This window comes from Dipodomys ordii, unplaced genomic scaffold, assembly GCF_000151885.1.
Source record: "Dipodomys ordii isolate 6190 unplaced genomic scaffold, Dord_2.0 Scaffold4, whole genome shotgun sequence".
Taxonomy (NCBI): Eukaryota; Metazoa; Chordata; class Mammalia; order Rodentia; family Heteromyidae; genus Dipodomys; species Dipodomys ordii.
Window position 1 is genome coordinate 32,988,098 of NW_012267220.1, and position 25,679 is coordinate 33,013,776.

The 25,679-nt window shown below is 45.7% G+C and overlaps 1 protein-coding gene across 7 annotated transcripts in view; it reads right to left on the reverse strand.

Annotated features, from left to right (window-relative positions):
- Fgfr1 (fibroblast growth factor receptor 1) overlaps window positions 1–22,184 on the reverse strand; it is a 56,059-nt gene extending 33,875 nt beyond the window's left edge. For 4 of the 7 annotated variants that reach the window (XM_013025907.1, XM_013025881.1, XM_013025872.1 and 1 more), the window contains exons 1-2: window positions 21,264–21,304; window positions 13,604–13,782 (exon numbers count right to left, since the gene is read on the reverse strand). In XM_013025907.1, coding sequence (XP_012881361.1) covers window positions 13,604–13,694 — 91 coding nt within the window. In that variant the 5' untranslated portion in view covers window positions 13,695–13,782; window positions 21,264–21,304. Of the gene's footprint in view, window positions 1–13,603; window positions 13,783–21,263; window positions 21,305–21,558 lie in introns of those variants that run through there. The other 3 variants (XM_013025898.1, XM_013025889.1, XM_013025913.1) reach the window with 2 other exon arrangements.
- Between the last annotated feature and the right edge of the window lie 3,495 nt (window positions 22,185–25,679).

The window sequence follows — 25,679 nt, forward strand, 5'->3', positions numbered from 1 at the left end:
AGGGGAAACAAAGGAGGAGGCTACAATGCTTGATAAGAAATGTACTCATTATCTTGCCCATGTAATTGTAACCCCTCGGTACAGTATTTTCACAATAAAAAATTAATAAATAAAGACATAAGTTTTTCTTATGTAGCCCAGCCCATGTGGTCCTGAACTTGAAATCCTCCTACCTGAGCCTCAAAGTGCCTGGATTACAGGCATGAACCATCAAGCCTGTCTACTAGATTTTCCTTTTAAAAGCTGGATGTTAGCACAGTAATGCACAAAGGGTGAACAAAGGTTGCAATGGTACTCAGTTGACACTATGTTGAAAATGAACTATGCAACTTGTAGGTGGGGACAGGAGGGAAAAACTAGGAGAAACTGAGGGAAGGAGTAACATTATTCAAAAAGAAATGTACTCATTACCTGACTTATGTGACTGCAACTCCTCTGTACATTATCTCTGTAGTAACAATAAAAAATATTTTTTAACGCTGGGTGTTTTTTGTTATTTTTTTAAATAACAGGGGTTAGGATGTGGCCCAAGTGGTAGACCATTAGCCTAGCAAATTCAAGGCCATACTGAGTTCAAACCCCAGTACTGCCAAAATAAAAAGAATTGCTACATACCTGTGCATTCATCTATTCAAAAAGAATTATATATATGTACCAGATACTTTAAAATATTTATGTGTAAATATATATACATAGTCCCCAGCCAACTCAGGATGGTTCATGCTAAGATCTCTCAACTTTACTGTGGTAGGAAAGTGACATATATTACATAGAAACTGTATTTTTATGTTTTTTTATCCAGGCCAATACATCACGCTGGTTTTCAGCAGTGAGCTTCAGCTCCCAGGAAGCACCAGTATGACCAGTGTAAACAACAATAATATGTAGTCTATTGCCAGGGTTACCTGGATATACACATATTTAATAAATTACTTGAGATATTAGATGCTTTTCATAATCTATACTTTTTGTAAGTCACAGTAGGAATTAGACTCAGAGTTTTCCATGTGCAAGGCAAATATTCTAATTCTGAACTACACCCTTTAAAAAAATTTTTTTTGAGATAGGGTTTTAGGAAGTTCTTCAGGCAGGCTGGCCTCAAATTTAAGTTCTTCCTGCTTCAACTACCAGAACAGCTGGGATTATACAGGTATGTGCCACTATACCAGGCTTTGTATAAAAATAATTTTGCCCAAGTGGAAGGCAAATGTAAATGTCCTAAGCATATTTAAGATAAAAAGACTACCCCAAATGTTCAGTACATTAAGATGTACTAGATACATTTTTGACCTATGGTATTTTCAATTTAATATCATCAATATGTAAGCCCAATTTAAGAAATTCATATATAAAGGGGAAAGGAAAGGATGGAAGGAGAGGAGACGGTCATATGCTACAAAAAGTTTCAGTCAACAGTGGACCAATATGTAACGGTGATAGTTATAAAGAAATACAAAAACTTGTACCACCAGTACACAGAAAAAGCTGGAAGTGGCATGGTGGCTCAAGTGGTAACGCATTAGCCTTGAGCTGAAATGCTGAGGGACAGCGCCCAGGCCTAGAGTTCAAGTCCCACAAGTGACACAAAAAAAGAAGTATGGTGGCTACAATCATATACAGTACATAATATCTGATAATAAATGCCGATTGACATTTTCTGTGTTCACTATACATTTTTATCATCAGAGTATACTCCTAGTTACATATAAAAGGCTTTCTGTAAAACATTATGTTGTACTACACCAGCAGCAGCCTCAGACATCTTGGGTTTACTGTCTCCTGGCTCTACCATTTCCTCTTGTGCTTGATTTCATCTTATGTTGTTTTGCTCATCATGGCCTTAGAAGCCATAGCTTACCATATACACAGACATACACATCACAGAGCCTTGATAGATAGGAAACTATGCTACAGAAGGCCACAAGCACAAGCCTGATGTTTCCACAACATCTTCAAAGAGAACACCCCCCCCCGCAACATCACAGCAACACATGACTGCACACATGTAAGCAGGTATGCAAATGCATACATCTTATATATACACTAGCTGTAGTATGTATTTCTTCACTTTAGAGATGAAGCTACCCTATACAATTTCAGACAACCTCATAGAACCTGGGTTTAATGTATTTATTTTTATGTGAGCTTTGGCTACTTTTTCTTTCTTTTTTTTGTGGGGGGGTCTGGTCGTGGGGCCTGAACTCTGGGCCTGGGTGCTGTCCCTCAGCTCTTCAGCTCAAGGCTAGTGCTCTACCACTTGAGCCACAGCGCCACTTCTGGCTTTTTTCTTTTTGCTTATGTGGTGCTGAGGAATTGAACCCAGGGCCTCAGGCATGCAAGGCAAGCGTTCTACCACTGAGCCACCTTCTCAGCCCTTTGGCTACTTTTTCTTAAATAAGCCATTTATTCTATCTGCAAGTCTTAAGAGTTAACACTGGCTAAGACCAGTGTTATTTTCCATGAGAGTAGAATGGCCCACTCAAGAATTCATGAGGGGCCAGGTACTGGTGGCTCATGCCTGTAATACTAGCTACTCAGGAGACTGAGATCTGAGGGTCATAGTTTGAGGCCAGCCTAGGCAGGAAAGTCCAAGAGACTTTTATCTCCAATAAACCACTCAGAAAAAGCAAGTGGGCTGTGGCTTAAGTGGCAGGGTGCTAGCCTTGAGCAAAAAGTACTCAAGGACAGTGTCCAGGCCCTGAGTTCAAGCCCCAGAACTGGGAGGAAAAAAAAGAATTCCATGATGTTTCTGATGTTTCCTCCCTAAAACGGACAGACCAACTAATAGAACCAAAAGAAAACATTCATCAGCTTTCATCAAGGAAGGTCTGCATTTTCTGGGGGGTGCTTCAGACAAGTTACCACAATTAATATATACTTTTAAAAGCTAGTAATTAGGGCTGGGAAGGTGGCTCAGTGGTAGAGCAACTGCCTTGCATGCTCAAGGCCCTGGGTTTGATTCCTCAGCCCACATAAGAAAAAAGCTGGAAGTGGCGCTGTGGCTCAAGTGGTAGAGTGCTAGCCTTGAGCTGAAGAGCTGAGGGACAGCGCCCAGGCCCAGAGTTCAGGCCCCACGACCGGACCCAAAAAAAAAAAAAAAAAGCTAGTAATTAGTCAAGTGCTGGTGGCTCATGCCTGTAATCCTAGCTACTCAGAAGGCTGAGATCTGAGGATCATGGTGTAAAGCCAGCCCCCAGGCAAGAAAGGCAACTCTTTCTCCAATTGACCACCAGCAAATTAGAAGTGGAGCTGCGGCTCAAAAAGGTAGAGCACTAGCCTTGAGCAGAAAAACTCAGGAACAATGCCCAGGCCCAGTCCAAAATTTAAAATTTCTTTTAATTTAAATTTTTTTTTAAAATCCAGTAACTATTCTGTGATTAGCTCAACGACACTGTATTGTTTGCATTAATTTCATAAATATAAACAACTAAGAAAAAAATTGGATAACCTGTCTCTTCTCATTATACTGGTAGCTACAAGAAACTGAAAATGTCCCAGGTCTTTGAACCTTGTGACATTGTTAACTATCATTCACCACACTGTTGGATCACAAGATCCTTTTTTTTTTCTTTTATGGTCAGTACTGGAGTTTGAACTCAGGGCTTTATACTAATCAGCTGTCACTCTACTCTTGTGTCAAATCTCAATCCCTGCTTTTTGCTTTAAAAAAAATTTTTTTTGGCTAGTCCTGGGCTTTAACTCAGGAACTTGGTGCTGTCCCTGAGCTTTTTCATCTCAAGACTAGTGGCTCTACTATTTGAACCACATCTTCACTTCCAACTTTTAAATTATTATTTATTTGTTATAAAATTTACTAAAATTTTATAATTTTTGGTAATTTAATTGGAGATAAGACACTTATTAACTTTCCTGGCCAAGATGGCTTTGAACTATGTTCCTCAGATCTCAGTCTCCTAAATAGCTCGGGTTGTTAAGTGTGCCCCACTGTGAGTAAAAATAACCGTGAACGGGTGGCTCACACCTGTAATCCTAGCTACTCAGGAGGCCAAGATCTGAGAATCCTGGTTCAAAGCCAGCCCAGGCAGGAAAGTAAGACTCTTATCTCCAGTAAACCACTAGAAAACCAGAAGTGGCACTGTGGCTCAGAGTGGTAGAGCACTCGCCTTGAGCTGAAGAGCACAGAGACAGCACCCAAGCCCAGAGTTCAAGCCCCACAACCAACAGAAATAATTTAAAAAAAAAAATAGCTCAGATACAGTCTTAGTACCACCCTCCTAGTAGCCAGGCATAGGCATGAGCCACAGGTACCTGCACCTGGCCACATTTGGACACAGCATTTTAGAAGGTAGTTTAGGCATCAAAACATTACTGGACTGCAGACTTAAGCATAGCATCTTAAGTCTTGGGAATCTTTGACATTAGCCCTGGAGGTTGAGTTATGTTCTGTTGATTACATCTAGCAAGAGAACTACCCCTTTAGGGTAACTCACACACCTGAGACAGAGAGGATAAGCAAGAGACAAGCACCACAAAGGAAGAGGAAGCCAGATTCCTGTGAGATAAAAGTTGGAGGCTTCAGGGTTTAAAGTCAAATCTAAGTTCTGTGTAGAAACTTGATACAAGGATGCAGCACAGTGCAGAATGCAAAAGACCCAGTTCCTCCTCACATTAACTAATTATACAACCTTATACTAGTCACCTAGTCGTGGAACCTCACTTTATTCACTTAACTTTGGGAATATAACCTAGGCCCATTGGGTGGTTGATTGTAAAGGCATAAAAAAGTAAAGATTACAGAGTGGAGAGGTGTAACAAATAGTATTTAGTATTATTTTCAAAGACCTTTACTGATACAACCTTTCTGGGGAGCAATTTGGTAGTAGGATCAAACTTAAAACCCTGTGCCTTCCTTCTGAACATGGACAAATTTTATTTGTAAAATATGTTTGCTGCAGTGCAAACTACTACAAATAAAAACGGTTGCACAGGCTGGGAATGTGGTTTAGTGGTAAGAGTGCTTGCCTAGCATGCATGAAGCTCTGGATTTGATTCCTCAGTACCACATAAACAGAAAAAGCCGGAAGAGACTCTGTGGCTCAAGTGGTAAGAGTGCTAGCCTTCAGCAAAAGAAGCTCAGGGTCAGTGCCTCAGCCCACAGTTCAAACTCCAGGACTGGCAAATAAAATAATAAAAAATTTTGGAAAAAAAAAACTGCTGCATGACAGTAGAGGACTATACAGCCACCCATCCAATAGAATACTATGTAGTTATTAAATATGCTAAAAAATTTCTGTGTGGGGATAAATATAAACTTAAGCTATAAATCAACATTCACTGTATATATCCCATTTCTGATGTATGAGAGGAAATCAGAGATTCACAGTCCACAGTGATTATTTTTGGGTGATGGTAATACAGGAGTTTTTTTCTTCTCAACAAATCTAATTTTCCCGCTCTCCCTCCCCCTTCAGAGCTTAAACTCATTCAGGGTCTCCTGTTTGCTATACAGGCACTCTACCTACCACTTGATTCACATCTCTACTCATTTTTTTGTGTGTGTGGGGGTCATGGGTCTTGAACTCTGGGCCTGGGCACTGTCCCTGAGCTCTTTAGCTCAAGGCTAGCACTCTACCACTTGAGCCACAACTCCACTTCCAACTTTCTTCCACTTATGTGGTACTGAGGAATCAAACCCAGAACTTCATGCATGCTAGGCAAGCACTCTAGCACTAAGCCACACCCCCAGCCCTATACTCCTTTTTTCAGTGAAGGTCTCTCATCTTTTGCCTAGGGCCAGTGTCAGATACAATCCTATTTATGCTGCCCCAAAAGACAGGATAAGATTTGTACCACCACACCACCACCTAATCCTGAGTACCTGGGACTACAGGCATACACCACCGTGATCAGCTGTATTTTCTACATTTTCTATGATAAACTCAGATTACATTTCAAAACAACAAAAACTTCAGGAGCTGGTGTTGTTCAGTGATAAATGACTTGCCTAACAAACATGAAGCCCTGGAAACAATTTCTAGCAAGGAGGTGAGAAAAAAAAGAAAAAAAAAAAAGCTTTCATTATACTATTAGGCAAAGTAAAGCATTAGGTTAGAAGTCAGAAAGAAAAAAAAGTGGAAGACAAAACAAGCCAGAAATGGCCCTCACACTAAACTTCAAACTAAGAATGGAGTAGCAGATTAAAAAAAAAAATCAAAAAGGAGGAGGACAAATACCCAGTATAGAAAACACACTGAGCATAGTGGTGTATGCCTGTAATGGATAGAGTCCATTATTTAGTTAGATGGGAGCTGATGACTCATACTTATTATTCTAGCTACTCAGGAGGCTGAGGTATGAAGATCATGGTTCAAAGCCAGTCAGGACAAGAAATTACAGGAGACTCTGATCTCCAAATCAACCACTTATAAACCCAGAAGTGCTCAGGCCCTGAGTTCAAGCCCTACAACCAACCAAAAACAAAGAGTACGTTATTTTCATGGATGTTTTACTATTTTGTTTGTCTGTGTGTATATAGGTGTATGCCTGGGCAGGTACTAGGGCTTGAACTCAGGCCTGGGTACTGCTGTCCCTGAGTAAGAGTCTCATGGACTTTTCTGCCATGATTCTCAGATCTCAGCCTATTGAGTAGCTAGAATTAGAACAAGAAGCTTATGCATATTATTTTCAAGAGAAAAGGAAGAGACTTGTTTGGATGGATGGATGGATGTTTGGATAGACGGATGAAAATTAGTAAAGATCTGAAGGAAACAGGAAAGGATAAATAAGCTTGAAGCTAAATTTTACCTGTTGGTTAACCACTTGAAATGCTACTATTGACCTTTTATATTCTCTTTCCCTGCCCTAGCTCATAACCAGTTTGCTAAACTCCTTGACCCTCTCACCCACTTGGGGCTCAATGTGTCCACTCCCACCCTGAGAAACAGTGGCATTCCCTTTCATAAGCCATCCAGGAGGCTCTGCTGTGCCACAGAAGCAGAATAGCACACACTATGCAAATACACAAGTAGCATTGAGTTTCAAACAATGCTGGAACAGATCTTTCTCAGTGCCTGAAACTAAGGGGACAAACTCAGCACAGTGTTCAGGGAGGAACCTTGAGTGAAGGCAGCAGGTACTGTTTTAACAAGTAGAAAGGTAAGAGGTGGTGTGAGTCAAGGGCTAGGAGTGGGAGCAGGAAGGGCAGGCAGGCACTGAGCCTGGTGGTAACCTGTCTACTGCAGGCTAGGAGGGTCAAAGCAGTCATTCCCTAATTTGGCTGTTACCAACCACTGGAAGTCAGAGCAAATTCCTAAGGTTTGGGATGTGCCCAGACCCCTATGACCCAGGCAGTTAGCTCTGAGCCCAAATCACTAATTACCCAGAGGAAGGGGGGAATCAAAGGGGCATGGACAGAGAGAAGACAGCACTTGTGGGTCAAGTCTGAGTGTGACTGGCCCTTCTCCCTAGTCTCCCTGGAATGAGCAGAAAGCCTGGATAGCTGAACTCCAGAACCCTGGAGACAGCAGCTGGACTTCTCCGGTCAGCAGGGAACAGTTCTCTCATTTCCAGGCTGGGGAAGGAAGAGGGAGCAAAGGTGGTATCTATAAGGGGAATGGGAGCCCCCAGCAGCCCCACAGTAATGAGGCACTGTAAAAACAGGGTACAGCTGCTGGTCAGGCTCTGACTCAGTTCTCGTCCTGCTGGATAATGACTCCCCAGAACTCACTTCTCTAAGGCCATCCATTACCACTCAAAACATTCTCACTGCCTCTGCCTAACCAGGCTCAAGAGCAGACAACCCAGCCAGAAGTGAGCCCTGATCACTGTCTTCTGTGCTGGGGCCCCAGGCTCCAGAAGAAGAATTTCCCTGTAGTCCCCACAACCCAGGTAGCCACAGAAATCTGGTGACAGAACCCAATTCTTTGGGCCCCTTCCTGTCCCCTAGGCAGCAAGTCCAGTGGACAGCCGTTTGTTCTTTCCTTCCTAAGAAATTCCTCCCCCCTGACTTCAGGGAGTGGGCTGGCAAAGCCAGAGTGGAAAATCAGTGAAGCTAATGGTGTAGCAATGCAGAAGCTAGAGCCAAGAACACAGCTTTGGAGTGGCTCAGCCACACTTGCCCATTGCAGTTAGGCGGACATGTGAGTATTTCACATTCTCTCCCATGCTGAGGGCTCTCACCCCTCATCCCCATCTCCCTCCAATACCTGCAAACATCTTCCCTAGGCAGTGGAGCCACATCTCAGGAAAGTGGGATGTGGCACAGTGTAGATCCTGGGGTAAAATGCTGGCAGCTCAGAGAGAATAGTATGTGGGTTTCCACAGACGAAAGTCCTTTACCCTTGTTCTCAAGCACAGCATTCCACATCCCCTTTTGCAACACAAATTCCACTCACCTTCTGGACCTCTTCTTACCATCCAGTGTGGATTGAAATTCATAATAAATTTAGCCAGGGATGAGATGGGGGGGTAGGAATCATCCCCAACATGTCCCAGAGTAGCTGTGCAACTCTGGTCCTCAGTGTCTGCTGGTGGGACAGCCTCTGATACTGAAGGCTCCCCCTGCAACAGGCTCAGTGCATACACCCTTGGGCCAAGAGTGAGACCTCTAGAATGATGGAGAACCCTACAACTTGATGCCCATGGCCTCTCACACGGGTGCAGGTTTCTGCAGAGCACAGACAAAGCCTTGCTTTGTGGTGCACACCCAGCATGCAAGGGCCTTGCAGCCAACAATGGAAATGTTCAGCTTTTCCATTAAATGTAACCTCTCCCTCTTCAGCAGGCCACCAGACTCCCTCAAATCTGGGTGAGTGGGAGGAGCTATAAAACTCTAGCCCATTAAACCACTTATGAGTTGCAAGTTTCTGTGGACAGAGGCAAATATTTCAACACTATATATCTCATACACACTGATCCCTGTACCAAAGTCTGAGGTGTTTAACCTACATGACCACTGAAAAGCTGGCAGAACTCCCTCTCCCAACTGCCAGAAGTGACCCAGCAAGCAGTTATGGACACATCTACTCCTTTTTCCCTCAAGTCCTATCCTGGGGTTGGGGGGGGGAGGGAGGGGGAGGGAGGGGTGGTTAGGGGGAGGAGAAATGGAACCATCCTCCTTTGACCTCAAAATGTCTTTTAAGGTGGTACTTATATTTTGAAAGGGGTATTCTGCCCCTCAGCTTATGACCCAACTTCAGTCTACCCACAAACTTCAAAGCCTGATCAGAAACAAACTTAGGCTCTTTAAGATGACAAACTTGAGGAGGGAACAAGAAGTGGAGGAGGGAGACTGGTTTTCCTGGAACTCTTATTAAATCAACTTTCTGAGGATAGCCAGAAACTCCAGGCCCTCCCGGGTCCCTTAGGAGCATTTGCAGAGACCGCTAGAATTGCATTCAACAAGGGGAGGGGACACACACACACACACACACACACATTCAACAAGGGGAGGGGACACACACACACACACATTCAACAAGGGGAGGGGACACACACACACACACACACACACATTCAACAAGGGGAGGGGACACACACACACACACACACATTCAACAAGGGGAGGGGACACACACACACACACACACACACATTCAACAAGGGGAGGGGAACACACACACACACACACATTCAACAAGGGGAGGGGACACACACACACACACACATTCAACAAGGGGAGGGGACACACACACACACACACACATTCAACAAGGGGAGGGGACACACACACACACACACACACACATTCAACAAGGGGAGGGGACACACACACACACATTCAACAAGGGGAGGGGACACACACACACACACACACACACACACACACACGAAACCTTTTCAAAGCTCTTATTGCAGCAGGAATTTGAATGGTTTGCTTTCAACTTTTGGAGAAATCTTTAAACACCAATTATAAGGTCTGTAAAAGCAATAGTATGGCCAAGACTATACAATATACTTTATGTATATGAGTTTCCTTTGTGTTTATGAAGACAGACTTCCCCTTGCAATGTTACTGTCACAACTACTGTGTGAAGATGGCAGGGTATATGCTGTATCACAAAGCTCATGAGGGATCCACCATGTAGAAGAGTCACATTAAGACAAGGTATATATGCTGGGTAAGACAAGGTATATATGCTGGGTGCTGGTAGCTCACGCATGTAATCCTAGCTACCCAGGAGGCTGAGATCTGAGGATCACAGTTCAAAGCCAGCCCAGGCAGGAAACTCTGTAAGACTCTTATCTCTAACAAACCACTAGAAAACTGGAAGTGGTGCTGTGGCTCAAGCGGTAGAGTGCTCGCCTTGAGCTAAAGAGATCAGGGACAGTGCCCAAGCCCAGAGATTCAAGCCCCCCCACCAAAAAAAAAAAAACCCAAGGAACCTCCTCTTGTTCCAAGTCCAGGGGCTTCCCACTGCTGTGTTGGAAGGCACTCTAAGCCCCTCAGAATATGGATTGTCTTCTGGTCTCCCAGAAAAATGAACTAAGATCAGCTCTTTATTGCTCACTATGTGTAAGCACGATTCAAGAACTTCACAGACATTCTCATTTGATCTTTATAAAGACCTTGTGAACGTATATTCATTTTCAATAAAGTTTACAGAGACACACAGAGAAGAACTTTCCCTAAAGCCAACAGTCACAAAGTGGAGCCAAAATCAAAACAAAAGCAATTCAGGGAAACAATTTCCACATAAAGACTTGTACATGAATGTTAAAGTTATTAATCATAGGCAAAATTATTAGGGACTATTATGGTTGAGTCTGTCTCCCAAAGGTTAATTGCTTCATCCTCAGAGTAGTAAGGTTGCAAAGTGTCAGAAAAAAAGAATGAAGGCCACTGGGGGGCCACTGTGCTCAGAAGGAACTGATATTAGTTCCCTTCCTGTCAAAATGAGTTATTAAGAGTCCCTGGCTTCCTGCCTTGCCAGGGGATCTCTCCCATACTCTCACCAAGACATATCTACCATTTTGTAATGCAGCCTGAAGTGCCCTCAACCACAGGCCAAACAGATAAGGCTGCCTAATCTTGGTTTTTCAGTCTCCCCAACTGTGTGCTAAATAAACTTCTTTTCTTTGTTAAGTAGCCAGTGTTGGGTATTTTGTTATAGCAATAAACAAGCTAATACAGTGACCCAAATGGCCATCAACAGGTGAACAGATACACACTCTTATTACATGAAATTCTAGAACTGGAAAAACTAATCTGTGGTGACAGAAAGCAGACCAGAAGGGACATTGACTACACCAAGGGGAATGAGGGAAGTTTTAGGGATGATGAAAATGTTCTACACTTTAAGGTGGTAGTTCCATGGAATATAGACATTTATGCAAACACATCCCACTGAACACCTCAATCTGGCATATTTTATATTATGTGAGTTATACCTCAAAGTGGTTGGGTAAAACTATAACTTTATTCTTCACTAGCTATAGCTTTCTAACAGCTCTTGTCCTGCTCTCTTGTTCACCATCATTACTTTGTCCTCATCAAGACTTTCTTTCAACCACTGATTCACACCTTCATCACGGCCTCTGCTTTCTTTCTTATACTAGATCCACAACCAGCTACTTCAGTAACTCTTCCTCTTCCTCCTCCATCATCAGCACCCCTCTAAAATTCTAGGCTTGTGTTTCCAGACATGCCCCCTTCTGCCTAACAGAACTGGGGCCCAAACCTTACACGGGTTGCTTTCTCCGCCCTCCATTCTTGGGCTTCCAAGGGTTTGTTAGAAAAAGTTTGAAAAAGCCCTTACTGCCCTTGGGATCCTAAGTGGCTGATCCAAATCTTTACTTTCCAAAAACTCCCATATAGATTCACTTGCTTGTCTTCCTCTAGTCTTCTAGAATTAACATCCAACGTGTCCCTATCTTCAGATTCAATTTCTAAAGTGTCTTCACTCTTTTTTTCCTTCCTTTATAATTACACAGCACCAGCCTATTTTCAGTCTCACTCTCTGTAACTAAACATTCAGAACCTGCAACAGTGACAGTGACGGCAGTAATTAACTACTAGCTCTTTACATATTATGTGCTTTATTTGGATCACCACATTTAAGCCTTTATCACTGTTCCCATTTTACAGATGAGCAAACTAAGGTTTACTGTGTTTGACTAAGTTGTCAAAGCAAGTAATGCAGCTTCAAAGTGGCAGAGCAGGTTGCAAACTTGGGTACACCAGACTCCTATCATCCAATTCAGCTGCCAAACTACCAAAAATTTTTTCAGGAAAAAAAATTCCTGAAAGCTAGATCATGTCACTGAACTTTTCAAATTTCCCACTGTGTCCCAAATACAGTTTCCTTACCAAATATAGTTTCCTTAGCATGACGTAAGATTTCTTAAATGCTAACTAAATGCAATTTTCCCAGGTGTTACTATTTTCCATAACTACCTACTCAACAAACGGTTCCCAATATACATTCTACTTCCTGCCTCTGTACTCTTGTTCATGTCGCGACTCCTGGGCTGCCCTTTATTTCACCCTTGCATACCCACTATCTTGGTCCAAATACTCAGAAAGCTGAGGCAGGCACAAGTTTGAGGCCAGTCTTGGCTACCTAGCAAGGGCCCTCCATGCTACATCTACCTCAAGCACTATACTTCCTTTTGCATACCCACTGCGTTTTGCTGTAACTCCACTAAGCATGTTTAAATGCAGTCGACTTATCTCTGCAGTGCTCTCTCCACTACCTGATGGTACAGTTAGTCTCTCACTGTGGGTCTCCAGCAGGTTCTAGCTCAGTATCCTACCTTTGGTTCTACTACTGAATGCAACATGAATGGCCCACTCTAGCTACTGCTCCTTCCAGAAAGTCTCACATAATGGCCTTTGTTCCTTTTCTTTACTACTATCGTCTAAACAGGCCCTGACAGCCCTGTAAACACAATCACTGCTTTATAACCAAGCCTTTCATCCATTACTTGCCAACCACTGAGTCTAAGCCACACTACCCTTTGGCAGCAGAAATGCCCAATCATTAATTTTCCAAGTCCTTCAAAAGCCATTAGGTGTACTGTACCTAAAATTTCCATCTCACAATTTTAGCAGTGGAGCGATCCTCCTGTTGTTACTCATAATCTGTAATTCCAACCTATTGTAGGCCCCCATGCCCCCTCAGGCTCCCATGCCCAAACACCTCCTGGTTCTCTCCAAAATCCTTCAAATAGAGTATCTCTAAAGCAGACTGCCTGGCACACCCTCGTGGCCTGTGAGACATGGTCAGAGGCAAAAGGCTGGCATGTGATAATGACTACTGAACCTTAAAGAAGATGTATATCTGGAACAATTTTCTCAAAGCCAGAGGCCACTATCAAGCTCTCATACCCTGTAATGTCTTCTGTAGTGTAACTTGAGTTCTAACCCCCAAATTCACTGTTCATTTATATCATCTAAGTTAAGGACTGGCTTTACAGTCTTAATAATGCTCTTTCCTCAGAAAGAAAAAAGCAAAAGCCCATCCTGAACATACAACCTCTGACAAAGTTGGTAAGGCTTATAACCAGGCTCAGCCTAGACACTCAATCTCAAGTATGGCTCCTTTAGGAAAGGAGCTTCCCAGTTGACCATATTACCTCTATGCCAGCCCACATTGCTTCCAAAACTCAGGAGTCCAGGCTGACCCTAAGTCTGCTGCCTTACCTTGTTCAGGCAAGGTCGGGGCCGGCCTGGCAGTACAGAGTGTGGCTGTGACCAGCACAGCCCAGAAGAGGAGGCACTTCCAGCTCCACATCCCAGTTCTGCAGTTAGAGGTTGGTGACAAGGCTCCACACCTCCATGGATACTCCACCTTGAGCTTGATCCTCCTTCTCAAGCTGACTCTGGGGAAAAGGGGGGAAAAACCAACCAAGTTAAGAGAGCATGGGAGCAAAGAGAAAACAACAACAACAAAACAAACAGGTGTAGCATGCCATACTGGTCACCCTGCCCAAAAGTGCTTAAAGCAATTCCAAGTGTTCCTTAAGGTCTAACAAGGAAAACTGAGCCTACCAACACTGAATCACAGGTTACCGTTCTTAATTAGAGTAAGGGGGTGTTTTAGTTCATGTTATGGCTTGCATGTCAAAAGGCAGTTGCCCAGAGAGGCACGATTAGAAGGCAGTAAAACTTTCAGAGGTGAATCCTAGTGAAGGTTTTAGGTCACTGAGTGCGGGATACCCTTGAAAGGAATTATGGAAATTCAATTACATCTTCTTCCTCTCTGTCATTCCTGGACAGGTTTCTTTCACTAGATGCTCCCACTACCATGTGCTGTCTTGCCACATGCTCCCCAAAAAACAAAGTCAATCAACCCTGGGCTGAAAGCTCCATCCATATTAAATCTGTTTTTTAAATTTAATTTTATTGTAAAGGTGACGTACAGAAGGGTTGCCATTACATAAATAATGAATACATTTCTTGCTGAACATTGTTATCCCCTCCCTCTTTTTCTCCTACCTTCCTCCCCAACCTCCCTCACTCAAAGTTATAAAGTTCATTTCCAACAAAGTGTCTTGTGAGTATCGCTGTTGAAAATCTCCTCTTTTAAAGTGTTTATCTCAGGTAAACACCTGAGTTAGTGATCAAATGCTGACTTAGTTCAATCTATAACTGTATTTTGAATGTACACTGAGTGTCAGCCTAGCTGGGATTATTGCCATGAGGTTCTCCAAGATATATGCCTCAAGATCATTTATATGAGAAGTAAATAACTTCATGAAAGTCCCAAATAATTTAGCCACTTTGTGAGTCAGGGCTTCACAAAGTGTTGTGCAATTAATTGCAGGAGACGTAAAGATGTTTATGACTCCCCCAAGACAAGATTTCACTCCCAACTACTCCACTTAGTACAAACCAATCCCTTCGGGAGGAACAACTATGAAACAGGTTAACAACTAGGAACTGGGAGCCAAATAACTAACAACCAGTTAGCAACTAGTAGCAGGACATTATAAACCTCCCTAGACCTCGGAAGAAGCTAAAAGACAATATTTCCAGGGTACTTGTATTTGTTTATTTTTGCAGTGCTGGGGATGGAACCTAGAGCTCTGCAACTCTTGCCCTGCAGAATTCTTTCTTTTTACCTCTAAGATGGTATGCGACACAGGTATTCTCTATCAACCTCCCTCAGAGAGAACACAACCCTGACTTGCTATTTACAAAGGGTCTCAGAGCATGGAATTATGAGGTAGATCCATTATCTCTAATGATAGAAGGTGACAGCTGATGTCTGATACAAAAAGAGTCTAGTAGTTAGGTCAGAGAGAAGGGCAGATCCCTGTACAGTCAAGTGCTCTTGTAAGGACTGACTCAAAGATGGCTCATGTTGACCCCAGCTAAAGCAAAGATCCTGATGCCCTTGCCCCTTCTCAGGTCTCTGATGGTGAAAGTTAAAACAGCTCCCTAGAGTCTTAAGAAAAGGCTCATTGGACTGCTAAACATTTAACAAGTAACAAACCTTTCTGGGCACCGTTTGGGCTACATGGGGGTGATCCATCTCTGTCTTCCAGGTGGCTTTTGTCCTAAATGCTCCAGGGAACCATCCAAGTTATTCAGAGAATCCACTTCCCCGGAACATGCCCTAATGTAGTACTTCAGCCCTGCCTCCCCTTGAGCAAGCAGGGCCCCTCTCCTGTGACTCAGTCCAGGCTGGCAGAAACCCCCAGGATTCTTGGCTTCGTCCATGTGTGCTCAGCCATCAGAAATCCGTAAGCACTACAAGTAGCTTCCCCTCTCCTCCCACCAACGCATTCTAAAATTTTAATTATTTCAAATCAGAAAGTAAACATTTCTCTTTCATTTTTCTGAATTTAGGAAAAGGACCAGAAATGGATGTAACATTTGCTGGAAAGGCATATATTTATTTAAAAACCTTGTTTATTCCTCCCTATAAATTTCTAGGGAATAAGAAGTATTATTCTCCTCTAAGCACTAGCGAAACTAGGACCCAGAGCTTGAAGTACTTTGCCCAAGGACACATAGTTGGTAAGCAATAGCACTTGTACTTGGAACACTGGGTTTCTGAATGCTAGAGGACACAAATAAGATATTGAATAAACTGGCTCTTGACCTGGGGTGTAGACAGTTCAGTGGCAGAACTCATGCCTAGCACAGGGGAAAACAACAACAACAAAGCACCAATCAATGAATAAATATGCACTACCTCAAAGAGATTTCCATACCAGGAAGAAGGCTAAGGCAGGATTGAGAATTTCACGCCAGCCTGGGCTACAAGGCTCTCTCAAAACACCAGAAAAGAAAAAAAGAAAAAGACTCAGACCCAAGTTAACTCTATGAATTAAAGGGTCTTGATTCCCTATTCCTCTGGTGGACAGAAAGATCCTTAGTCCTAAGAAGATCTCAGATGGGCCATCCAGGATACAGGATGGACACAACTTCAGGCCTATTTTAGAAGTAAAGCTCACTGGAGAACATTCCTAAACTCACATGGTACTACAGCCCCAAAACACATCCAACCAATTTGGACCTGTAGTAGATCATTAACTTACAACACCATTCAGTCACCCTGTCCTCTGAAAAGCCTACCCACCTCCTTACAGGTATAGGCTGCCTATAGATTGTCTTCTTTTAGCCCTCAGGATTGTACATTTGAAATGCATCTAGCAGCTTCCCTCAAACTCACTGCCAAAAAAGGTACCAAAAATCTCTCCTCTTTCCCTCCCCTACTCCTCTAGGCCTGAAGCTTCCTATTTGTAAAACAAAGATGCTAAGAATATAAAGCCTCCTAGAATGAGAAGTGGGCACCTACCCCATTCCACACAACTACAGAAAATGCAGTGACAGCATGCTAATCCACATGCTGCCTGGGATCCTGAGGACTGCCACCTCACCTCCTTTGCTTTCTACTAATTAATGAATTCTTAAAAGCCCTGAGGAACAGCTTCCTTCCTTCACAGCTTGACAGATGTGACTACAGCCTCACAGGTGCACACATCAGCTTCCCCAGAGACCTTCCAGCTGGCTCCCCATCAGTCTTTTCATCCTCTTTTGGGAGTCAGAGCCCAATGTCCCCTAGGTGTTCCCTCCAAGGGGAACATGGTATCTCAGTTTTTATACTGGCAAGGGAATGTGCCACTAGTATTTGCCCTGCCTACATCCTAGATGGTTATGAGGAGTGATGACAGCATGCAGGAAAGTACTACAGATATCTCTTTCAAGAGCCCATCCAGAAGAAAATGAGTCTCCTCTCTAAATGTCCATCCAACAGAAGATATGGAAAAGGGTCTGATGGGAAAATGCTAGAACCATGTGACCTTGTACCTCTCCCCAACTCTAACAGAAAGAGTTTATGAACACCAACACCAACATCTAAAAATGATGGAAGGAAAACTAGCTGACAAGTTCAGGACTAAGTTTTTGTCTTCCTCTTCTCTGGAGAAGTTAATAAATGAATGCCTGTTCTTCCATTTATATGACCCTCCCATCTTTGGACAGTCAGTTAATCTTCCTAAGCCTCAGTTTCCCACTTGTTGGAGGGACTAAATCATATGGCTGGTTATATCAAATGGTTATGAGGATCAAAATGGCAACATGGTGAAAGGTCTGCTCTTCTAAGTACTACATGAGGAATGACAGTAAACACTCCTTAGTGGTATTCTTGGGAGATAAACTTACTTCTGACCTTCCTACCTTTCTAAAGCCCCAGTACTGAACAAAAAAAATGAAACAATGGTATTTTATACCCTTCATCTTCATACTCTATGCTACAGACCTACTTGTTCCCTCTAGCCACATGTGGTTTTTGGTTTTTTTTTTTTGGTCGGTTGTGGGGCCTGAACTCTGGGCCTGGGTACTGTCCCTCAGCTCTTCAGCTCAAGGCTAGCGCTCTACCACTTGAGCCACAGCGCCACTTCCGGCTTTTTTCTTTTTGCTTATGTGGTGCTAAGGAATCGAACCCAGGGCCTCAGGCATACAAGGCAAGCACTCTACCACTGCACCATCTTCCCAGCCCCCCTCAAATGGTTTTTTTTGTCTCTAATCCATCAATAAATTAAAACATTAACAATGCCACATAACTTAGAAACATGCCTACTAAAGACAAGAACATATAGGGACATTATTGCCATATTCTTTGGGTTCTTTTATTCCATGAGTGCTATTTTATTGGAGGCTTGGGATGGACTCAAACACAGCTTCTTATTGCAAGGGTAGTGGTAAGGAGAGAATTACTGTTTAAGGCAGATCTAACCTTAGAGAGGAAAAACAAATATCCTAGATCACGCCTGGTATTTAATCCCCTCTGGAAACACCAGAGCCTTTTCTAAAGCTCTACATCTGGACTCCCACCATCCCCAGTGCATTCAAACCTTTTACAGAGCCCTGGGGAAGACAAATGGGAAGACAAATTTCCCAAGAGGAAATGAAACTCATCTCAAGTGAGTAAGGCTCTTTCAGAACAAGACATTGGAATAAATCTTATATAACTCCTTTTCCACCAGTAGCAATAGGCTTAAACTTCATAGGAAGCTTTTGAACTAACAGCCATTTTGATTAAAGAAATTACAAAAACTAGAGGGAAGAAAAAGAGCCTTCAGAGAAGCTAGGTGCTAATACCCCCAAGCTGGCTGCTTACACTCACAAAAGCAAATAAATCTCCTTTTTTAGGAGGCTTGTTTCAAGTCAATACCTCAAATAAACAAAAACAGCATCACGGAAAGCAAAACCCAGGGATTTTCCTTGGTCCTTAAGACTGCAGTCTGCCTACCCAATGCTTAATTCACAGGACTAACCCAGGCTTAGGGATGCCTGGATGCATTCTAACCCTCTTCACCAAGGTGGGAGGGAGTGAGGTCATTTGTGATGCTCCTTTATTTCTTCCCCCTGGGCTTTGCTTGCTATTCTAAGGGTAGTAAATGGAACTTTCTAACATCCTCCATGGCCAGAGGCCAAGGAAAAGAAGTACCCTAAGTTGTCTACTTTGCAACCAAAGGAAGTGGTGCTCACTTTGGCCTAAATCCACATGGTGAAAATACTTCAGAAATGGACATTTCCGCCTGCCCTCTTGCTGGCATGTGAGTGTCTGAGTCCTAGTGGCTCTCAATCCGGATGGTCCTCATTAAAAAGCTGACGCTCAGCTTTGACTAGGAGTAAATGCAACAGATATTTCAAGGAGCTTGTCACCCAGCTAGAGCAGCAGACTCCCTGGAGCTTCTCCCAACCAACTGGGGGGAAATATGTAAACAAGTCATTAGAGAGGGAGGCCGGCCATCAGGGCAGACATTGGGCAATGGCCAAGCTTGCTGGCCTTCGGTCACTGAAAGGAAGAGATGACCCAGGCATGTGGTAATTAGCCAGGCCATGGACCGTCCCAGGGGCCCTGCTACTTAGCTTTTAAACAAGCCTCAGAAAGGAAATAGGGAGTCTGGGCCAAGGGAGGAAAATGGTCACTTTCTGCTAAACAGTCTCAAAGCACAGGTTCTATAATTTAGATAGTAAAAAAAAAAAAAAAAAAAAAAACACTGGTCTGGTGGGGGGGGGAGGGAGTGTGCAAAGGGCAGGGCACATCTGCGAAGGAAACAGTCACCTTAATTACCATGTCTCGAGAAAGTGCGATTTCATTACAGCCTCCCAAACTACCGACCCAAGAAGGAAACCAGAGAAGTGTTTTCAATTTGAGATTGGAAAGCAGAGGAACCAACTCTCTCTGGCCTGCCGCAATTTTGGATCCCGAAATGCTTTCCGGCCTCACAGCACATTTCAAACAACAGCGACACTCCACCCTCACCCCACTTTCAAACCTGTAGCCGTTATTTAAATGGTAAAACACCTCGCTTTAGTTTCTGACTGCAACTCAGATAACACCCGAAAAAACATCCAGAAAGGCCTCTGACAGCCATGGTCCTGCCCTTAGCCCCACCTGTGCGCCCAGATCCGTCCAGGGAGGGTGCAAAACGGACGCGTAGACAGGCTAGCCAGCCAGGGGCGGCGCGAGATGGGCCAGCGAGGTCCGCACCCTGGCAGAAGCGCCCTCAACTCCGGCTATAATTAAAGGGAAGAGAAGGCAATGCTTTGGTTCCAGAAACATCTGTCAGGTCCACAGCCAGGCCAGACCCAAGGCCAAAGAGGCCACCTCTAGCCGATGAACTGTTCACCGGTGCTATCCTCTACAACCTCGACACCATTTCCCAAGGTCTTTTTGGCACGACCTAGAAAGCACCCCAACCATCCTCCACTAGCAGCTGGGAGAGTGAGTGGTTTGGTGGTATCCTAAATAAATTGGGATCTAGAGTAAGTTTCCCTCCCCCAATCCCAAAGCCTCATCTCCAAGTCTCAAGAAATTCTGAGGAGGGAGGTGGTAAGAATAAGTTGAAGAATCTCAAGTTTTAATTTAGGAGAGGGGGAGGGGGAGGAAAAGGGATGTAATAATGTGGCTGCGGTGTGCCCGTGTGGGGTGAAACGGAACCAGATGCGGCCGCTACATCTGGGAAATGGGGGACGGGGAGGGGGGGACCGTAGAAATGCTTTTCAAAGCGGGGGGGTGCTCACAGCTTCTAGCCTCAGAAAAGAGAAGCAGGTTCCCTCCAAAAACGGTGCCTGGTTGTCTGATAGAGGGGTACGTGCTGTGTCCAAACCTCATCTACGGTGTCGATGAATTTTTCTGCAAATGTTAAATCCTTGCCTCTTTCTAAATCTCCGCCCCAAAGCCCGGGGGAGGGGGCGGGCGAGGGAGCGTTGAGCAGAGGGGTCAGGACCACAGAAGCAACAAGCACGGCTGCCCGAAGAACCTCACCGGAGAAAACCCTCGTCCCTTCCCCCACCTCCAAGAGCCAGATTGGAACGGAGCGGCCCCCGCCCCCCGCCGCGGCTTCACAGCATCCGCCCGTCACCCTCCGCTTCTCCAAACTTCCGACCCGTTCCGAAACCCTTTAAGTAAAACATTACCCCAACCCCCTAAGAAGAATTTTCCCTCACTCTCCGCTAAAGCAGATCCAGCCATTTGGTGACGACACCTTCATAAAACGCAGTCCAAAGCAAGCTAACCTTCGCCTCCACGACGGACTCGCACCCCTCCGCCCCCCGCTCGGACCCCCACTTCCCCGGAGGTGGAAAACCTCAACATTTTTAGCGTTGCGCGTAAAGTTACTTGCTGAAACGGGAGAATCCTCATATCCTCATAGGGACCCAAAAGAGATGGAGTGGAATGCAACACCCGCGCGCGCTCACACGCACGCGCGCGCGCGCACACACACACACACTCACACACACATCGCTGCCCACTCCGGCTTCCCTCCCAAGTTCGAGGAACCCAGGGAACCCAGGGCGTCCGCTACCTTCTCCCCACCCGTGCTCTTCCCGGACTCACAGCAGAGCCGCCGCCTCGCCAGCTCCCGAGCGCGACTTGGCGGAAAAGTTGGGCGGCAGGAGGAACGGCGGGCGCAGCGCGGGGAAGGGGCGCAGCAGGCGACGCCGGCGGAGGGAGGGAAGAGCGGGGGGGGGGCCGGGGAGGGAGCCCGGAGGTGGAGGGGCGGGGAAGGAGTGGAGGGAGGCGCCGGCCACGGCAGGGCTGCGGCGGGCGCAGCGCGCGGCCAGGAGGCTCCCGCGGGGGGCCGCTCGGGACGCCAAGCCCGCCCCGGATCTAGGGGCGCCGCGGCTCTTACCTCACTTGGCGCAGCGGTTCCGACTCTGGAAAGCTCGCCGTGGCTTGTACAGGCGGGCGAGTGCCCGCGTCCCTCTCTCCGGCTCGTCGCCCCCCGGGTTCAGCTCCGGTCCTCGCGGGGTCGCGAGAGCCCCGCGGCTGGCGCTTCGCTCCTGGCGTTGCTCGGTGCCTCCAGCCCGGGAGGAAACAATGGAGCCGAAGCTGGTGCCCCGGAGGCGGGGCGGGGGGGGAGGGCTCCCGTCCGCCGCCCCGGGTCTCCAGACCTCGCGCCCCCCTCTCTCCAGAACCGATCTGCGGCGCCTCACGCTTCGAGCAGACCCGGCTCCATCGTCCGGCGGGATCCCGGCGCCGCGGCGAGCCCGACTGCAGCACAGGGACGCTGCGCCCTACCGGGCGCCCCTCGGACTGGAGAAAAGTCCTCGGTCTCCGCGGCTGTTTCAGCTGCGGCGCGCGCTAGGGCCCCTAGAACGCGAGGTCGCCGCAATGCGTTGAGCACAGTCTCGAGCTTGTCCAGTCGTTGCTGCCCAGCTCCGGGCACAGTCCTGGTTCCTAGCGCTCTGCGGCTCGACCAGCGTTTGGGCTCCTGCTTGCTGCCGCTCACTGCCCAGACCGCCGCACCAATGCCCGCAGGAGCCTCCGAGCGCTTTGCGCCGGCGAGGCGCCAGGGATCCGACTCACTCACACCCGCGCTAGCCACGCCCTCCCCCGCCCCCTCCCCTGGCTACGGCCTGCTGGGCCTTGTAGTTCCCAAGCCTTGGCGTGAAGAGGCCGGGAGCGGGCTAAACTGCCCAGCAGCCTGCTTTCTTCCACTTATCAGTGGGCGTCCCTTTCCGTCAATCTGAGCACCGACTTCAAGGTGCCTGAATTTCAGGATGTGGACAGATTAACCGTTGGGAAGATGAGGTGAGGGGGCACTGTGGCCCTGACGTTGTGCATCTTGGGGAAGTGGGTTTTGGTCTCTATAATAGGGCTAATAACACTTTGCATATAGGGTAAAGGAGTGAGAGCCTGGCACATAGTTTACAGTCAATAAATACTAGCTGGTTTTATTCATGAGTAGGGCATCCTCCTTCTCCTCCTCCCTTAACCACCTCCCCCTACACCTCGTTCTCCCCCCCCTTGCCTTGGATCTTAGCTTTCCCCAGCCTCATAATCTCATAATTTAGGTTTTGTGGTCCACGGGGGATGGGGGTGGGGGGGGTGTTGGACCCTGCAGATCTACAGCCTGCGGGAATGTTCAGCAAGCACTGAGTGGTGGGAGATGTGTTCTGTTGGTTTGGCAGTTAATCAGAGCCTACTCACAGCACCTCCAGTATCCTATGGAACCCACACAAAGGGTCTCAAATGGCCTCTCCCTGGGTCCTTACACAGCGTGATATGTAACCTGTGGTTCTATAATCCCAGTGGACATGAACCCCCTGGGGGACTCTGAAAAACAAAATCTTGGGTGGGCTCAGATGAGAGGACAGAGCTATCCCTAGAAGGAACCAAAACTATATTTTTCCTAAGGCTTTGTTGGGACTGTGATGTGATGTGGGTTGGGGGCCACTGGCAAAGTAGGAAATATGTCACACACTGATTATGAAGGATATTTCCATCTGCGCTGCCACTTGTAGTCATTTTGATTTTGAGTACGTCATACAGCTGACAAAATCAAGTCAGAAGAACCCATGTGGTCTCCTTCACAGTGCGGGTCTAGAGAATCAAGTGGAATTGTAGATGTCAGTCCACCAAAAGTGTTATACAAATAGGAGTCACTATGTGAAGTGAGTTAACAGTAGCCAGGTTCCCTGGTCTTCACCCCAACCAGAAAAAGTTGTGGAAGCTTGAATGCTAAATTGGACTGTGCCAGTTCCTTCAAAGGTAAGACAAGACTCTCTAAGCTATTTCTCTATGTGACTAGCAGATGAGAGAACAGTAATTGGCATACAGTTATACTCAGCTTACTCAGAAGAGATAGAGAGAATTGGCAGTTTGAGAGCAACCCTACTGAAAAAAATGACTAAAGTGCCCTGGCACTATTGGCTTATACCTGTAATCCTAGCTACTTAGGAAACTGAGATCTGAGAATAGAGGTTTGAAACCAGCCAGAAAGAAAAGGCCATGGATTCTTATCTCCAACAAAAGGTAAGTTGAAGTGGTAGAGTTCAAGTCCTGGCAGGCATACACACACACACACACACACACACACACACACACACACACACACACACACACACACACACACAAAGACTAGAGCAACAAAAGGCTGGAAATGTGCTAGATTGTCTGTCTGCATAGGTTCTGAGTTCAAGTCTATGCACAATATACAGGGAGTATGAGAGAGAAAGAATGTCTATTTCCTATAGCCCTAAATTTAATTTCCAGTATATGAAAGAAAAAGGAAGCAAGCAAGCAGGCAAGCAAGAAAGAAAAGGAAGAAAAGAAAAGCTAGAGTGTAGCTAGTGATAGAGCTCATCCTTAGCATAAGTGAACTACTGCCATTGCTTATGAGGCTATTTCTCCTACAAGCGTATCTCTCTAGTTTTAGCCTGTTAACTTTTCATCAGGGCCCATTTATCCACCCCACACCGTCCCTTGCCATACCCTGCCTCCTGGATCCCTGGAAACCCTACCTAGTTCCTAGACATAACCACTATTTTCATACTTAATAGAAGGGGGGGGAGAGAGAGAGAGAGAGACTATAGGTACTTAAACTCAAGTCCTGAGCTCTCTCCTTTGGCTTTCATACTTTAGGCTAGTGCTCTACCATTTGAGCCACACTACCACTTTTAGCTTCTTTCTGGTTAACTAGCGATGAGAGTCTCACAGACTTTTCTACCTGGCTGGTTTTGAACCAGTATCTCAACTTCTTGAGTAGGATTATAGGCCTGATCCATCAGCACCCAGCTTGATATAACTTTGTTAGTTTGGCTTTTTGTTTTGGTTTCTTTCTCTTTGTCTCTAGCTGGCTTCCATACTGTCTAGGACATAAATGTCCTACCTATGTATCTGTACTCCAGAGGTTTTTCATGCACACATTTGAGATTTGATAATCTGGGCTAACTGGATAACCTGGTAACCTGGGTTACCAGAGGAGGAGATACAGTTCCAGCAAATTTGATTGGAAAGGCAAGCCATGCAAAATCCAGAACTGAATGTTGACACTTAGCAACTGTTTTTCCACCTTGTTGTTAAAGGAGAATGTCAGAGTTGGTCTTTCTACTTCTTTAAAATCCCTGTTCAGGAAAGGTGGCTCAGTGGTAAAGTTCCCAATATGCATGAGTCCCTAGATTGATCCTCGGCACGACTAAAATTTGATTAACAGCTAGTGCTTTTCTTGTGGAGTTAACTAAAACCCAAGAGAAGAGGCTGAAGAATATGTCCTGATTGAAACGGAACAAGTTATCTCAGTACCAATTTGGTATTGAGAGGCATAGACCCATGGTTAAACCAGTTCCTCTGTTTAGCAAGAAACAAAAATGAAAATGAAGAGCCCGTGTGCTTGTTCACAGGGAAGCAGGTAAGGGTGAACTGAGAAGGTGAGCAAGCCAGAGACAGCATGGGCCATCCCCAACCCTGGCCTAAATAATGGAGTCTTGGTTGCCTTGTTTTCCCATCCTCTTCCTGTCTCTGCTCTTTTAGATCTGCAGACTCTGGGTTTGAGGAAAGCCTTGCAGGTGCATAATCTCCCAGAAGCTCAAATGCTCAGACTGCAGGGCTCCTCAGCAACTAGATGGTTACAGTCTAGCTTGGAGGACTGTGGGGGAACCCTGCCTTCCCACCCCAAAATGCAATCTTCCCTGGGAGATAACAAAGGACCTGGAGAGCCAGGGAGGATGGGGTGGGGGACACAGGCCTGGAGGCCCAGGGAAGATTTGGAAGATTTGGGGAGGGGGGCACACATAGGCCTGGAGGCCCAGTTGTCTGAGTGGGAGAAACAAAGGCCCTCATGCTTCAGGACCACCCTGTGGCCTCCCTGATCTGTGGAAAAAAGGGATGGTGGCAAATGAGGCTGAGGGAAACTGATCTCTCTCCCTGAAGCTTGCTCAGCCCTCTTTGCTGGGAAAAACTGCACACATCCATTCCTCTAATACCAGCTTTGGGCATCCTTCCACTTCTCCCAGGGAGGAAGAGGTCCTA